Source organism: Canis aureus, chromosome 24 (assembly GCF_053574225.1).
Source record: "Canis aureus isolate CA01 chromosome 24, VMU_Caureus_v.1.0, whole genome shotgun sequence".
Lineage (NCBI taxonomy): Eukaryota > Metazoa > Chordata > Mammalia > Carnivora > Canidae > Canis > Canis aureus.
In genome coordinates this window covers 14,500,519-14,515,884 of record NC_135634.1, presented here as the reverse complement: position 1 = coordinate 14,515,884, position 15,366 = coordinate 14,500,519, and the positions used below count along the sequence as shown (strand labels likewise).

Genomic DNA, 15,366 nt, shown 5'->3' with positions numbered 1-15,366 from the left:
TGGAACCTAACCCATAATACCTCTGAGGTCTGCCTGCACTTTCCATATGACAGAGAAACCCCACTCCCAAGTGTTTACCCCAAAGAAAGAGACATATGCACACAAAAATGACTTGTACAAACATGTGGAGAGCAGCCTTATTCTTAAATATAGGCCCAAACTAGAAATAGCACAAATGCCTATTCATAGGAGACTAGTTAAACAAATTGTGATATATTCACATGGCACAATACTATTCAAAATATTTAAAAAGAGTGAGTTATAGATACATACAAGAACATGGATGAGGGGCAGCCTGGGTGACTCAATGGTTTAGCGCCTGCCTTCGGCCCAGGGTGTGATCCTGGAGACCCGGGATCGAGTCCCACATTGGGCTTCCTGCATGGAGCCTGCTTCTCCCTCTGCCTGTGTCTCTGCCTCTGTCTCTCTCTCTGTGTCTCTCATGAATAAATAAATAAAATCTTAAAAAAAAAAAAGAACATGGATGAATCTCAAAGGCATCATGTTGGGTAAAGGAAGCTAGAATCAAAAATATGAATACTTTCCCCTTATATGAAATTCTAAAGTAGGCAAAAACTTAGCTATAGTGAAGAATCAGGGCAGGGATTGCATATTCCTTTTGCACATACAGATGTAGTTATACAGTTGCAGATAATTGTTAAAATTCTTTGAACTAAATCCATAAGATTTGTGTTTTTGAGTTTCTTGAAGTTATAACCCCATCATGAAAGCATTCTTTTATCCTCCTGGAGGGTGAATACACTTTTTTGAGAGCAAAAGGGGATGCTTTTAAAAAAATCCGTTTCATGTGACTATATGTTAATCATCCAGCAGTCACTTTTCAGGATCTCAAAATAGTAGTGTCCACTGATAAGGCTACCTTATGCTTTGATGACAAAAAAAAAAAAAAAAAAAAAAAGTTAATGAAGTCCACTGTCAGAAAGAGAGGATTTGTTATACATTTTGTTTTTAATGACCATACAATTGTAGGAATGATAAATTTAGGTGGCTGCCTATTCTCTCCTACCATCAGGTACAGATCAGAGGGAGGCTGAGGCAGCAGATTTCTGTGCTGGAGGTTATGGTTTCAAATCCCCTTTAGTGCAGGTGGACCTAGACATGCCACGGATTGGCATTTTTTTAAAAAGATTTCATTTATTTATTAGAGAGAAATAGAACAAGCAGGGAGAGCAGTAGCAGGAGACAAAGAAGCAGACTCCCTGCTGAGCAGGGAGGCCCATGCAGAGCTCAATACCAGGACCCTGAGATGACCTGAGCTGAAGGCACATGCTTAACCGACTGAGCCACCCAGGTGCCCCTGGATTGGCATTTAACTATCAGAATTAGGCGTGTGGGGTAGTTTCTGAGTTAGCACAGGCATGGAGGTGCTTCTGGGATCACTTGGTTGTTTTTCTAAAAATTCATTTGCATTCACAGAGTGCTCAGTAGGGTAATCTTAAAAGAATGTTTTCCATGGAAGACACCTGAGAGATCTCTTCCCCTTCTCAGTAAATCCAAGCTTAAAATTGGCACCAGGCCATAGGCATTTTGTACAGGGGAAGAATGGGCATGCAAAATTACAGGAAAGGAACCCAATTTCACCCTGAAATTGCATCCTCCCTCCTGTGGCAAGTGAATGAGGTCTCGCTCTGTCCTTTATGGGGCCACGGGAAATTCTTTCCTTCTGCACCACAGAATCCACACCTGTCTGTGTTCACGTGCTCCAAGAATTCCCCATGGAGGCTGGATGTGTGCAGCACACCTGCCTCTCAGCCCAGGCTTGGGAGGGGTGAACCGCTCCCAAACATATCACCTGTTGCATGGTCACCCAGAGCGAATGATGTTAGAAGGTACACTGCTGCCCTTCTGAAAAGGGCTCCTGTGAAGAGAAGACTGGATTGAACTTCCTTCATGTACATTCATGGAAAACAAGGTTTTCAAAAAGCCAGAGCTCACAAACAAAACTAGGGCTCCCTTGACTTTGAATGGAAAAAACAAATTAGGAAAGGTGAGGGGTAAGCCAGAGTCGAAAGAGGAGCTAGGGATTACAAACCTGTTCCTACCAGGTCCTTAAAGTTTGGTTAAATTTTGTTGTAGTTGTGGCCAGTTGAGGGTGAAGGGCTCAGGGTAGTTTTTCCTTGTTTCTGTTGTTGTGACATTGCAAGTGTCCAGATTTTTTTACTCACTTTTTGAATTTAGTGTTCTGTGTCTCTGATGTTGAATCGAAGTCAGACTCCTGCCCGGAGCGTGGTGTCACATCTGTACTTGGAGATGTTCTCTCCTGCTCAGGGACGGGTTGGAGTGAGGGGTCGGGGAAGAAGAAAGCTCATCGTACCTCATGCTGAGGAGAGGAAGTGGAATTTGGGGCCAACCAGTGTGTTTGAATCTAGCAGCAGGTCCTGGGCAGGGGGCAAGATTGCAGACTTCACTTTTCTTCTATGAAATGGGAACTGTGAAGGATCAAATGAGAAACCCTGTCACTTAGGGGTGTGCAAAGAAAGCCTAGTTCCTTCTTCTGGCAGGTGAGCTGTTTGTTGGCTTCTCCACTTTCCATTCATTGTTTCCCCTGCGCCCCACACTGGGAGCACAGACTTCCCTTAACTGGCTCTGGTTACTTCTGCTTCCGGTTTTAAACTTCTCGTCTATCATCACGTTCTTGGGTGGCTGGACCTGGGGGTGTGTGTTTTGTGTGTGTGTGTGTGAGTGTGTGTGTGATTAGTAGCACGCTGCAGGAGAGGAATGCGCTAATCCCTGATCACTCGTGTAGTGGGTGCCCATGATTAATACTTCTGGTTTAACTCAAGGCTGCCCTGGGCAGCTCATTGCAGTCAGACAAACAAACCTCCAGTCCTGTCGGGGCTCTCACCTCTTCATGCCCTAATGTGTCAACCCGTTTCACCTACCCGAGCCTCCGTTTACCTGCATTTGGGTTCCTCTGCACTTGGCATCTGAATGGTTCAGGTCAGTGCCAGTAAAGATGTGTTAACTGAGGGGTGCACTCTTCCCAATAGAGGGTCAGCACATCAAAAGGATGCTTTTAAAACCCTACTCTGTAGTATTTAGGAGGGGTGAGGGCAGAGGGTAATTTAAATGCCATTTGTTACCCAGCCCAGCTCAATAAACATTTTTTTTGTTATGCTAAGAGAACAAGAAAAATGTAATTAAATTTGAATAACCAAAGCTGTGGCCTTAGGGAAACTCTCAGGACTTTGGGCCTCAGTCATTCTGTAAAAATCTGTAGAAACCTTCCTGGAGACACAGCTTTAGGTTCACATACATGAAATCTTCCCAGCTCCAAGCTTTGAAAACCAACAACAAAACAATATTTCCAAACCTCTTTGTAACTTTTGTTCATTTAGGAAGGGGCTTCATATTGCCAACAGGGCAGTTCAAAGTTCATGGAGTTTCATAATCTGTTTTAAGTAGTACCTTGTTGTAAAGTGTAATTTTCAAATGACCCTACTTTTTGATAAATATACCTGGTGGATGATCCAGGATGTATCCCCATAAGTATAGCTCGAAGGAGTCCACCTTCCATGGGCCACTGGCGCACCACCCTAGCCGTGTGTGCATAGGAGAGCCAAACCTAAGATGCCAGCTCAGCTGCCACTGGACTGACCCCAGGGTAGGGGGCTGGGGGTGGAGGGAGGTTGGTGGAAGGTTGGGTTTGCAGAGGGAGCTGGCCAATCAGCTCCTTCCCATGGTGTGCTTGGGGGATGGTGGGCTTGAGTTAAAGGTTTCTTCCATGTGAGGAAGACATGTTTTGTGCAGAAAAAAAAAAAAACAGGAAATGGAGATAGCCTCAAAGAGATATGCAAACAACAATCAGCCATCATCCTCCCCCTGATTATTCCTGAACGTGTCAGCATGCACCTGTGAAAGGGGGTGGTGGTCCCAAGTCAGAAGGCGGGGACCACAGACAGTTTTTGAAGTCCCAGAATGTGTCTGTGAAAGGTGAGGAAGTCCTAAAGCAGGACTTAACAAAAATTAGAGTCTGTATTGACATCTACAGACATATGTATAATGCTCAACATTTAATGACGTGCATCAGGACATGGTGTCTCAAGTTCAGTTTTGAGATTTGGCCTAATTATGTCACTTTTCCCACCTCTCCCCCGCCCCTCCCCATTGCCACGGTAGGTCTGCTGTAAGAGGTGTCAGGACCTGGAGCTTTCCATAGCAGTATACCCTGACATTTCTCTCTGTTAGCGGATGTAATGCTCTATCACTTGAATTGCTGCTCGGAGGCCCACTGTGTGTAGGCACCCCTCTACAGCTAAGTCCTGTTCTTGGACACTTCTTTCTTTCTTTGGTGGCCGCACTAAATGGAAATTCTCATACTTACCTCTTTTGACATTCTCTTCCTTCCTGAGGATGAATTGACAGGGCACAATGTACTCAAATGGTTTTGAGGTTTAAAACTGTTCTTTTAGGAGGCTGGCTCTCTTGTTTTAGAAAATGAAAGCCAGTCCTCCAATGCCAGGGTGGAGTCCAGCCTTACCCCAGACCTCACTGCTTCTCAGATTCATTGTCATGAAGTTCTGAGTACCACGCAGAGCTATGTGACGGACTTCAGAGGCAAGACCAGTGTGGGCAGTTGTGGGCTTTGCCAGGGCCGCTGGGGATTGGGGGTGCAGACAGAGAAGCCGAGATGGCAGAGACAGAAGCCATGCTCAGGTACAAGCAGATGGACAGAGCAGGGCCCCAGTGGGTGTGGCCCGCTCCCAGAAGAGAAGGTAGAAACCAGAGAGTGAGTGGATCCTTGCGTGCCACTGCCACCCTGGGGTCAGGGTGAACCCCACCCTCTCACACTTGAAGAGAGCTGCCCTGAGCCACCCATGTTCTCAGCCCTACCAAGTCCCTGCAGGTGTCCTCACCTTACAAGTGCCCCAGCCCCACTGCCCACCTGCCCTTGGAAAGCCTCATGCTGCTTTGTAATGAGTTTTTGTGGCAAAACAGATCTATTCCAGTGGAATCACCTGGTGAGGCCTCCAGAAAAGCAAACCAACGGATGTAAAGGGTTCTGTCACTTTGGTCCTTTTTGAAAGTAGCCCACCCTTCCAGGCCGGCCTGCCACTTGCCAGCCAGCTCCATGCTCCAGGCCTTGCTCACTAAAACTGAACTCTAAGGACTCTATACTCCCCAGCCCCTGTTTTTGTTCAGAGCAAACTTGTCCCTCCCTCTGCTTTGGCCCTAAATTCTCTTTTCAGTTCCTCACCTGACATTGTAGTTGGCTGTGCAACTCTATTCCTTAAAATCCTCTGCCCGTGACTCAGAATGCCAGGATCGAGTAAATCTCATCAAAAGCTGTGCTCCTCACTACCTATCCCCATCATTCATTCTGACCCTTGGAAAGCTCTCCCTCGACCCCTCTTCAGCTGTGGAAATCCCATTTATCTTTCCAGCCACATCTCACATTCTGACGTCTTTAAGAAGTCTTACTAGCCTTCTAGCCTTGTGAAACCCCGTAGAATATGACCATGATACATATCATACTCCTCTGTCTTGTGTACAGATGGTCCCTGACTTCAGATGGACTTTCAACTTAACGATTTTTCAACTTTGTGATGGCGTCAGAGTGATATACATTCAGTAAAAACCGTACTTTGAGTTTTGAGTTTGGATCTTGTCCCCGGCCAGCAGTATGTGCCATGATTGTCTCTCATGAGGCTGGGCAGTGGCTGCTCCCAGCCAGCCATAGTGCTGTGAGGGTAAATAAACAACACACTGACAACCATTCTTTTTTTTTTTTTTAAGATTTTATTTATTTATTCATGAGAGACACAGAAAGAGAGAGAGAGGCAGAGACACAGGCAGAGGGAGAAGCAGGCTCCACGCAGGGAGCCCGACGTGGGACTCGATCCTGGGTCTCCAGGATCACACCCTGGGCCGAAGGCAGACACTAAACCGCTGAGCCACTCGGGGATCCCCTGACAACCATTCTACACCAAGACAGCCATTTGTCACTTTTAGTACAGTATTTAATACATTACACAAGATATTCAACAACTTTATTATATTTTTAATCTTGCTTCTTGTTTCCTTTTTATTGAAGCATAGATGATACATGTTACATTATTTTCAGGTGTACAGCATAGTGATTTGACAAGTCTATTCATAGTGTAGCTACCACATGTCATTGTACAACATTTACTATACTATTGACGATATTCCCCGTGCTGTGCATTTAATTCCCCATGACTTAGTCATTCCATAACTGGTGTTTTTGTTTGTTCATTTCTTTGTTTTTTAGATCTTACTGGTAAGTTTTCACTTAGGCTATTTGTCTTTGTCTGGCTTATTTCACTTGGCATACGTTCTAGGTCCATCCATGTTGTCAGAAATGGCAAGATCTCATTGTTTTTTTATGGCTGAGTAATATTCCATTATGTGTGCATGACTTTGTATATATACACGCGTGCACACATACACACCGTATCTTCTTCGACCATTCATCTATGGACAGATACTTAGGTTGCTTCCATTTCTTAACTATTGTAAACAATGCTATAATAAACATAAGGGTGCATATACCTTTCAAATTAATGTTTTGTTTTCTTTGGGTAAATACCCAGTAGTGAAATTACTGGATCATATGGTATTCCTATTTTTAACTTTTTGAGGAAACTCCATGCAATCTTTCACATTGGTACTATATTATAAAATAGGCAAAAGCAAAAGCCTATTTTATAATAGATGGTTTTGCCCAACTGTCTATGATGTTCAGTAGGTTAGGTGTATTAAACACATTTTTGGCTTAGGATATTTTCAATTTATTATGGGCATATTGGGATGTGACCCCATCATAAGTCATGGAAGACCTGTAGATTGTATTGTACAATGGTGTGTATGCATGTATGTTTGTACTTATAATTTTAAGCTCCTTAAAGGCAAAGACTATAACCATACATTTTCCTCTGAATCACCATGCCTTGGACCAAGGCACCGGTTCCAAGAATGAATGAGCAGTGAAGGAACATGAACTCATGGCTAGGGAAAGTGGACATAAAAAGCCTAGTAGAGAAAAGTTCATTTGATAGGAGTCTGGCTCTAGCTTTCTCCAAAGGAGGGCTTTAGGGTCACCATTCTGATCAGAAGGGGGCTTAAAAGCACTTTATAGACAGAGGGAGACAACACTTGTTAAAATAAAAGGAGGCCAATGCTGATGGAGATCAAGAAAGAGGCATTCACCATGTCAGGTCCCCTTGACATTCTTCCTGGGTGTATGTTTTCACTGTGATTGATTTTAATGCTTTTCTGTTGGTTTTGTGTCATAGAATGTTTCACATTCTATTTAATCAATTCTGGGAGATTAAATTACATCTGTGTTTGAAAGAACAAGTATTCATACAGGTGTCACTTCTGTTTCTTGCAGGCAACTATGGTCCTGAGCTCCGCACACTTCTGGTTGGGATTATTTCTGGTGCCCACAGCATGTTTGATCGAAGATGTAGCATGGAGAGCGTAAGTGAAAAGTGAAATAGTCACCCTAAGTCTTGCTCAGCCGTCCTTGCAATCACCTTTCGTGAACCCTCGCCACAGGGTTATTTCATGATGCTGTGGGAGTTCTGAAGGAACAGGTATCCTGCTTCCTGCCAGCAACAGATGTAAAGAATGTTGGGGGTTTGGGTTTCCCGTGTGTGTGTGTGTGTGTGTGTGTGTGTGTGTGTGTTAATTTTAACCTGTGTTTCACCTTGATATGAGAATATAGACAAAAAGGAGTCCTGAGACAGGCTGTGTAGGTCAATAGGTATGGTGCTTCTTGTACATGATTTTTAAGGAGGGTTTCTAGGTACAGATTCATTCCATCAGGTTTAAGAAGCATAACTCAAAATTCATTTCCCCTTATATCTAAAAATCAATACCTAAGCGATCACAAATAAAACCTGGCTTTAAATCCCATATTTAAATGTAAATTGTATATATGTAATTTATAGTAGGAATCTTTCAAATATAATTTAGAGTGTCACTGTACAGATCTATGAGAAGATTAATCACAAAGATGAAATTATAATGTAGGTTAAAGAGGAAATAATTAGGATCATATAGGTTAAATAGGAAATAATTCATGCTCAATTTTTGCTTATATGTTTCAAAATACAATAATATACTGTTTCTGAAATATCTTGTACACAAGGTTAGCTAAGCGACTAAGTTCTAAGGTAATGTTAATTTTAATTTCATCCATGAGAAAGACATGGAATACTCCAAATGAGATAATAATGATTTTTGTTTGGGGTAGGCTGATTACTCCTACAAATAGTTGCCAACTTCCCTGAAAATTGAGACTCCTGGATTGGTTTTACTTTGGGCAAAGCATAATTATTTTGGGGCCCTGAGGTAGAGAATTGCAACTTTAATCCAAACCTTCCAGGAAAAGACATCAGATTTCATTTTTATCTTTCCCCCTTCCTCCCACAGTCAATGTGAATTGTTCTTGCCTGACAGTTAAGGATGCCTTTTGAAAAAGTCTTCATTTTGGCATTATCTTGACAACTGGTGATGCCTAATAGAGAGAGAGGAAGAGAGAGAATTGTATAGCACATATTTTGGGTGTTTTTTTTTTCTCTTAACTAAGTTTTGCAACTATTAGTAAAAATTAAACAATTCTAATTTATTAAATGGCTTGATTTACCACTACTTCCCTTTATCTGCTAAAATTGTGTTCTGTAAATAGCTAGAATCCTGGGAAATAAAATTATTATAGCCCGGAAAGATGTCTTCTTAATCTAATAAATGCTCTGAAACAAAATGCTAGTTCTATTATTTGTTCTTAAAGCACAGAGCCCAGTTGTGGCTCACTGTATTACCTTGCTAAATTTCTTTAATTTTATGTACCAATCAGGTTAGTTTCGGGTAAATACAACATGATACTGGCTATATCAGATCACTTTACAATTTATAGTGATTGAGAATAGGAATGTGATTATAAATTAATCTCAGCCTATTTTAATTCAACTATTTTGATTAATGTCATGAAAAAAAATTTTATTGAGCCTGTGTATTTGCCAAGCAAGACTTGAGCAGAAGTATCTTATCTTTCTACCATTTCAAAAAGTGTCTACAGATTACAATGTCTCTACCTCCTCATCAGTCTTCTGGATCTTTCCCAATCCATGCCAAGTAAAAGTTAGCAGTCACCAATGAAGCAAATTATTCCTTCAAACAGGACTTGTTTCTGGTTTCTCCTGACACTGTAAAATTAGCACCATTTACATTTTTAGCAAGGATAAATCAAAGGACACTGCCTCCAGCTCCACCATATGGAAAGAGTTAAAGTCACTTGTTTCCAAGAAACTTGGCAGCCAGGTGGGAGAAGGGACCATGAGCTAAGAAGAAGGTGCTGGCCCTACCTGCTGCCCCCTGCCCCAGATAGGCCCAGAAAACAGCCCTTCCCAGGAGCAGATGGTGCCTCAGCTCTGGGCTGAGCTGGAAAGGCCGCTACTGAATTCCAGAGGCACTTAGAGAAATGTACTTTTGCCTCTTTTTATTTGGGGAAACCAGGGAGGATTGTATATATTGGCTCTCCCCTGCAGTATTTGCCCAAAGTATAGGCTCAATTTATAATACACGGTTAAAGTCTAAATAACAGTCACCTCTCTCCTCAAAGACAAGCATTTTGCAAGCTGATTTGATCTCCCTGAGATTATGGGGCCCATGTTTTATCTTCTGTTATACTCCTAGCCTGAAAGAGATGTTGTTGAGTCCAGTAAATTCAGAGGCTTCTTCAGGAAGTGAAAGCAGACTAAGAGTTGCCATAGTACGGGACTGTGATTTCTCTTTCTGAGCTTCAGCTTTCCAGAATGTGTTCTGTTTTCCCCTTCCTGCACCCTGAACAAAAAACATGAATCCTGACTGTCCACAACCACCAATTGTCATTTGGTTCCAATTGTCAACGATTTATTGAAACATGATGTGCTGTGGCTCTCCTTGGACTTCCAAGGAGAGTTTTGAATAAAGTGAACCGGATTCCTGGAGCATGTGAAAAGCCTGTGCCGTGACGGTGACATGGGCAATGTTTGGAGTCTTCCATGGTGCAGTTGCATTCTCTCATCTTGCCTAGGACCGATCTTACAGACCTTTTGCTTTGTTTTGCATTTTAGTGGTTAACTCTATTTTCAAAGAGCTTTTAAATCACAGCAGAAGGCAGGCCCGTGTTTTCATGTGTATTTCTATGAGTACTTAAGAAAGTGAGCTGCTCTTTCTGCATTTTCCCCCACTTACTTACAGTCCCTCTCACCCATTTTAGGACCTAGACCGTTCAGAGTCAGAGGGAAAAAAAAAAAAAAACCAGCATGAGGTCATTTAGTCATTTTTTCCATGAAGTCTGTCAGCTTTCTGCTTGAAGATCCATTACTCGACTATCTTAAGTCAGATTTGGATGCCATAAAGTACCTACTCTGTTATCCTGTTAACCACAATTTTCATGAGGGACAAACTAACACATCTTTTACTAAAATAATTGATTGATTATATGTGATACCTGGCTAATGAGTATTTTTATTAGAAGCATGAAGTTTAAATTGCCCAGAACTATTTTAATATCCTTTAGCTTACACACTTCCAAAATGTTTACCCATGACAGCATTCTTAGGTAAGCTGCCACATACTTATTCTCATTTAGGAGAAATCCACTAGTTGCTTTATAAAAATAATATAAAGCTCAAGGCCACTGAACACAGGAACCAGTCTCTTTTTATCTAACTGTATCTCTTATTCTTTACCAGTCAGCACACAATACGTTCAGCAATTCCAGAATGACTTCATTTCCTTATTATAATCCCAGATAGGCAGTTAAAAGGAAATAAAAGGTAATAAGAAATTTCTGTATACAAATGAGTCTTGATTTTTTTTGAAAAAGAAAAACTTTCTAATGAAACTAAGTTCACGTGAAGCACATTGTATTTACGTTTTCATCCATATTTAGAATTTCATGTTTCCTTTCGACTTGCTACTTTTCCATGCAAAAGAAAGAATTGAGGAAAAAAGTTTCCAGGGAAAAAAAGGATGAAAATTTCAAGATTCTAAGCTAAGTCCCTAATAACCTGGAGTTACCCACAACTATACCTGGAGGCTCACAGATGATTCTTAACACTCTGACAGTGGCTAAGCATCCCTATGTTATCCCTTCTGTAATCATCTGGTCTCTGGATGCGGGGTTAGATGGAGCAGCCCTGGACCACCAGGCATAAGCCACTCATGGATAATGGAGCTCACTCCGTCAGCTGTGACTCCAAGCAAGCCAAACCTCAGCTCCTGGTGAGATCTAAATTGCATGCCGGTGGCTAATGCTTAAAGATTGGCTTTTCACAGGTGGACTTTGATGGGGGAGGGATCCTTTATCTAATTAAGGCTTTATTAGTTAAGGTCTCTTGAGAAAGCAGTTTTCCATTGCTATCATTCTACCCCAGTGCCACATTCAGAAAGACTCACAGAACCACCCCCAACACTGGGTGTTGCCACCCGGTGTTCCCAAATAGTGGTTAAGTCCCCAGGCTAGCCCATGGGAGTTAGCCTAGTGGAAAGACTGAAAAATTGCCAAATAACTCTTAGACATAGGAGTTTAATCCACTGAGAACATGTACAGTGCCTGGTAGCATCAGCATACTCAGATGATTTCCTTCTGCAGTGATTTTATGAATGAGCCCAAACCAGCAGCTTTGATGCAGTGGGTCACATTCTCCCTTGGCCTAAGGTATAGACTTCCCGTGTCCTGCACCCACTAGTCCAGCCCTTCCTGTTCTTAGCCTACTTCAAGGGCTGTTCTAGAGGTTGGTGAGCTCTGCTTGCTCTGTGTGGGGAGGAAGTCAGAAGAAGGAGAGGAGGAGGATGGTGGAGGGAAGAGGGTCCTGAAACAGAACACACACTCATCCTCAGGATGCGCAGACAGATTCTCCTGGGGAGAACAAGTTCTCCTTGCTGCTCAGTTGTCTTGTTATCATTCTAGCCCTGTAAGCCCATGGGATGAAAGCTGGAGGCCCACCATATTCAATAATATGGGACAGTGTAAATTTTAACATCCTTTTTGACTGTCTCCAGCAAAATGTTAAATGTTTTCTTATTTCTTGTTTAAAATAAAATTCCACAGCCTCTGCTTTGAACTGCAGCATGTTATCTCTACCGAGTCCTGGGACTCGGCTTGATGTAATTAAGGTATTATGTGTTAAAACCTGTGTGGCTAAGTTCTCCTGTTTACTTTGGGGGAAAGGAATGGCAGGCACATATACGGTGTTTTAGGACTAATACTCCATTATAGATTAACTTGGAGTGTTAGGGGATGCATTATCTTAACAGACTTTCTTCCCTTGATGGTGGGGGGTGGGGGGGTGGGACTATGTGATTCCACTAAAACAGCTTGAGTCCTGTTACATTGTTTTTCACTTCCTTGCAGAGATGCTCCCTTTTTGTTCTTCTGTCTTTGAGTCCTGGTACTTAGCAGGATCTTCACATTTGTTTACTCTTGAAACTAATGAAAAAGCTTTTCATAATAAGGAAAACTGCCCTGGATTGATTGCTAAGCTCAGAGCCTTTTTTCTTTCTTTTTTTCTGTTTTTCTCTTCCCATTTCATTCCTGTGTCTAGTTAAATGCCTCTCTTCAACTATATCATTTCCAGCCGGTAGCTCTGTGTTTAGTCTCAATTTTAGGAAGACCCTGAGATCAACTGTGTATTTGAACGTTGTAAGGTATTCTTAGTTGAACCGGAAAACGGGTGCAGGCAGCTCTTCCTAGAGTTCAAGGGGAGTGACCCAACCAGGCTGACGGTTTAAACTGCAGTGGAGAGTCCAGCATGTTTTTGTTCTTCTATCAGTTGTTTTACACCTGTGGAGGCCCACGATTATGGGCCCTGATGAGAAGTCTGTGCAAGAGAAGGGTGGAAAAGCTGTGTCTGAATATTTGTGTTGACCCTAAAATTCAGGTCTAGGATTTGACTTGAAAGCATGAACTCCAGCATTATAAATCCCATTCCTGCTGTGACAGTGGCTCTTTTCATACTAAACAGAACACATTGCTCACCCAGGGCTCTGTGATCACAGCAGCAGCAGGGGCCAAGGGACCTGTACACATCCACTAACGTAAGGATTTAAGCATCTTTTGGGTTCTTAGGTCCGACAGTGAAAAGCTTTAGAGATAGACCCCAGAATATCCACTAACCCCAGTCTTTGGTCTGAATGGCTGGGGTCCTCAGTTAGATCCCCAGGCTTTCGGGAACAAGCAGTGTTCTTTGGAGGAGATGCCAGGTAACTTCCTGGCCCCAATGTGTTCTACAGGACTTGTTTATGTCCTGCTTCCTTGTTTATGAGAGTGGAGCCCTGGCTGTACACAGGGACTGTGAATGTTTGTGATGTCTGAAGCTACAGCCACAGCCTCAAAGGGCATCCAGATATGGCCTGAAAGGGAGCAATCAGTCTCTACCGCCATGGAAAGTTCATGTGTCGTGTGTTCTTTATCTTTTCCTTGTGACACAGGGCCAAGCATACCTGCAAAAAAACGCTACTGGAGGAGGTACAAGAGCTGGAGACGAAGTCCAGAGTGATGGGGAAGGCGATGCTTCGGGACAGTAATGGAAAGAGGTGGGCCATCTCCAGCCAAATGTGGGGAGTGGGGGCCAGTTCTCCCGGCCCATCTCCCTACCTTTCCCTTCCCTGTTTTCTCTTCTCAACATTCTATGCAAGCAAGGACCACTTAGTTTTACGTGTTTGGGTTATTCTCTAAGAATACAGTCAAAAGGAGATTTAAATGACATTTTGTCAGTGGCCACATGAAATCTGGCCTGTCCCCAGGGGTTTCTATTGGGTCCAGGCATGGGTAAAAAACAACCCACATGTAGAAAATGGAAATAGTAGCAACACTAGCCTAAGGTGGAAATGTTCTGTTTTAGTAACATTACCAAAGAATTTTTAAAAGCTAGGCCTTTTGATAGCAGGGCCAATATTATACTAAAGGATGAGCATCTACCATGAAGGTTTGCATGCTAAATAATACATGTTATTCATGTAAATCTTGTTACAGTTCACAGCAAGTATACATGGGGTTTTTTGTTTTCCTTTTAATGAATTATGATTTTCTATTGGTGCCGAGAAAACTCATGTCACGTGCAGGCTAGTTCACAGAAACATATGCTGCTGTTCCCTCTCATTATTTGTGGTAGAGCATGAGCTGCCTCTTCCCCATACCTAAAAGTTTGGCATATGAAAAGCTTTTGATTAATCGTGCATGTTATAATGTTACTAGATTGCATCTAGTTAAAGCCCATATACTACCAAAAGAAGTCTACCTGGACCCAAGAACAAATTGCTGTCTTAGACACATGGAATGTCTGGAAAATTATGAGTATAACTCTTCTATAAATGCTTCAAGGAAATCTGTAGCTAAATGCCAGGGCAACAGAAATCTACAATTTGAATACTTTTAGACATTGCTACTATGTGTCTTGTTTATGTTCTGTTTATTCATACCATCTTTCAAAGCAATGAAGACAAAGCATTTTTTTGAAGGAAAGAGAATCCAGATTGTGAGAAGTATTAGGAATATAACTTCAAATAACTGCGTATGTTTTAGGGAAGGGGTTGTAGAGTACGCAGTTGAAGTTGTGGTTTTTGTGTTTATGACATTTTTTAACAAGTGAGTCCATTAGCATCCATTACATGGCAGTTGTGCTCATCACTCTAAAAATAATCTGTCAACAAGACAAAAATCACTGTCTTCAGTAAGCTGAAAGCCATGAGTTTGTGGGGACAGCAGCAGGGCTTAAAGCAGATCTATATATAACTGTTACACAAGGCAGCACATGGCTAAGGCCTGCTCTGTCCGTTAGATGCTTTAGGCACAGTGCTTAGCACCTACTAGATTTTCAAGGACTTACAAAATTCTTAAGACCTGAAAAAAACATGTTCATAGATTCTAAAAATAGGGAGAAACCACTACAAATTGAAATAAATAAACACTTAAAACTCTACAAAATGCCTATCAGTCATAATAACTGCTCAGCTTAAAAAGCACACCAAGTTTTAGCACCACTGAAAACAATTCCCAAGGCATCCTAGATCTCAAGAATACTCACATATACACAGTAACTGCTGAGAGATCACAGGTAGTTTCTAAGTAAAACGAGAGTTTCCTTTTTTTTTTTTTTTTTTTTTGCAAAACTTTATTTATTCATGAGATACAGAGGCAGAGACACAGGCAGCGGAGGGAGAAGCCAACAACCTGTGGGGAGCCTGATGTGGGGTTCAATCCTGGGACCCCAGGATAATGACCTGAGCCAAAGGCAGATGCTCACCTAATGAGCCAACCAGGTGTCCCATAAAAGGAGAATTTGAAAGCCAAACTATCAAACTCTTCTCCAGCACTTGAAAGGAAAACCT

General features: G+C 42.2%; 1 protein-coding gene across 13 annotated transcripts in view; it reads left to right on the top strand.

Annotated features, from left to right (window-relative positions):
* LOC144295815 (phospholipid-transporting ATPase IB) overlaps nucleotides 1-15,366 on the top strand; it is a 570,630-nt gene that overhangs the window by 511,369 nt on the left and 43,895 nt on the right. For all 13 annotated transcript variants that reach the window (XM_077868357.1, XM_077868362.1, XM_077868360.1 and 10 more), the window contains 2 exons: nucleotides 7,376-7,464; nucleotides 13,468-13,572. In XM_077868357.1, coding sequence (XP_077724483.1) covers nucleotides 7,376-7,464; nucleotides 13,468-13,572 — 194 coding nt within the window. The remainder of the gene's footprint in view (nucleotides 1-7,375; nucleotides 7,465-13,467; nucleotides 13,573-15,366) is intronic.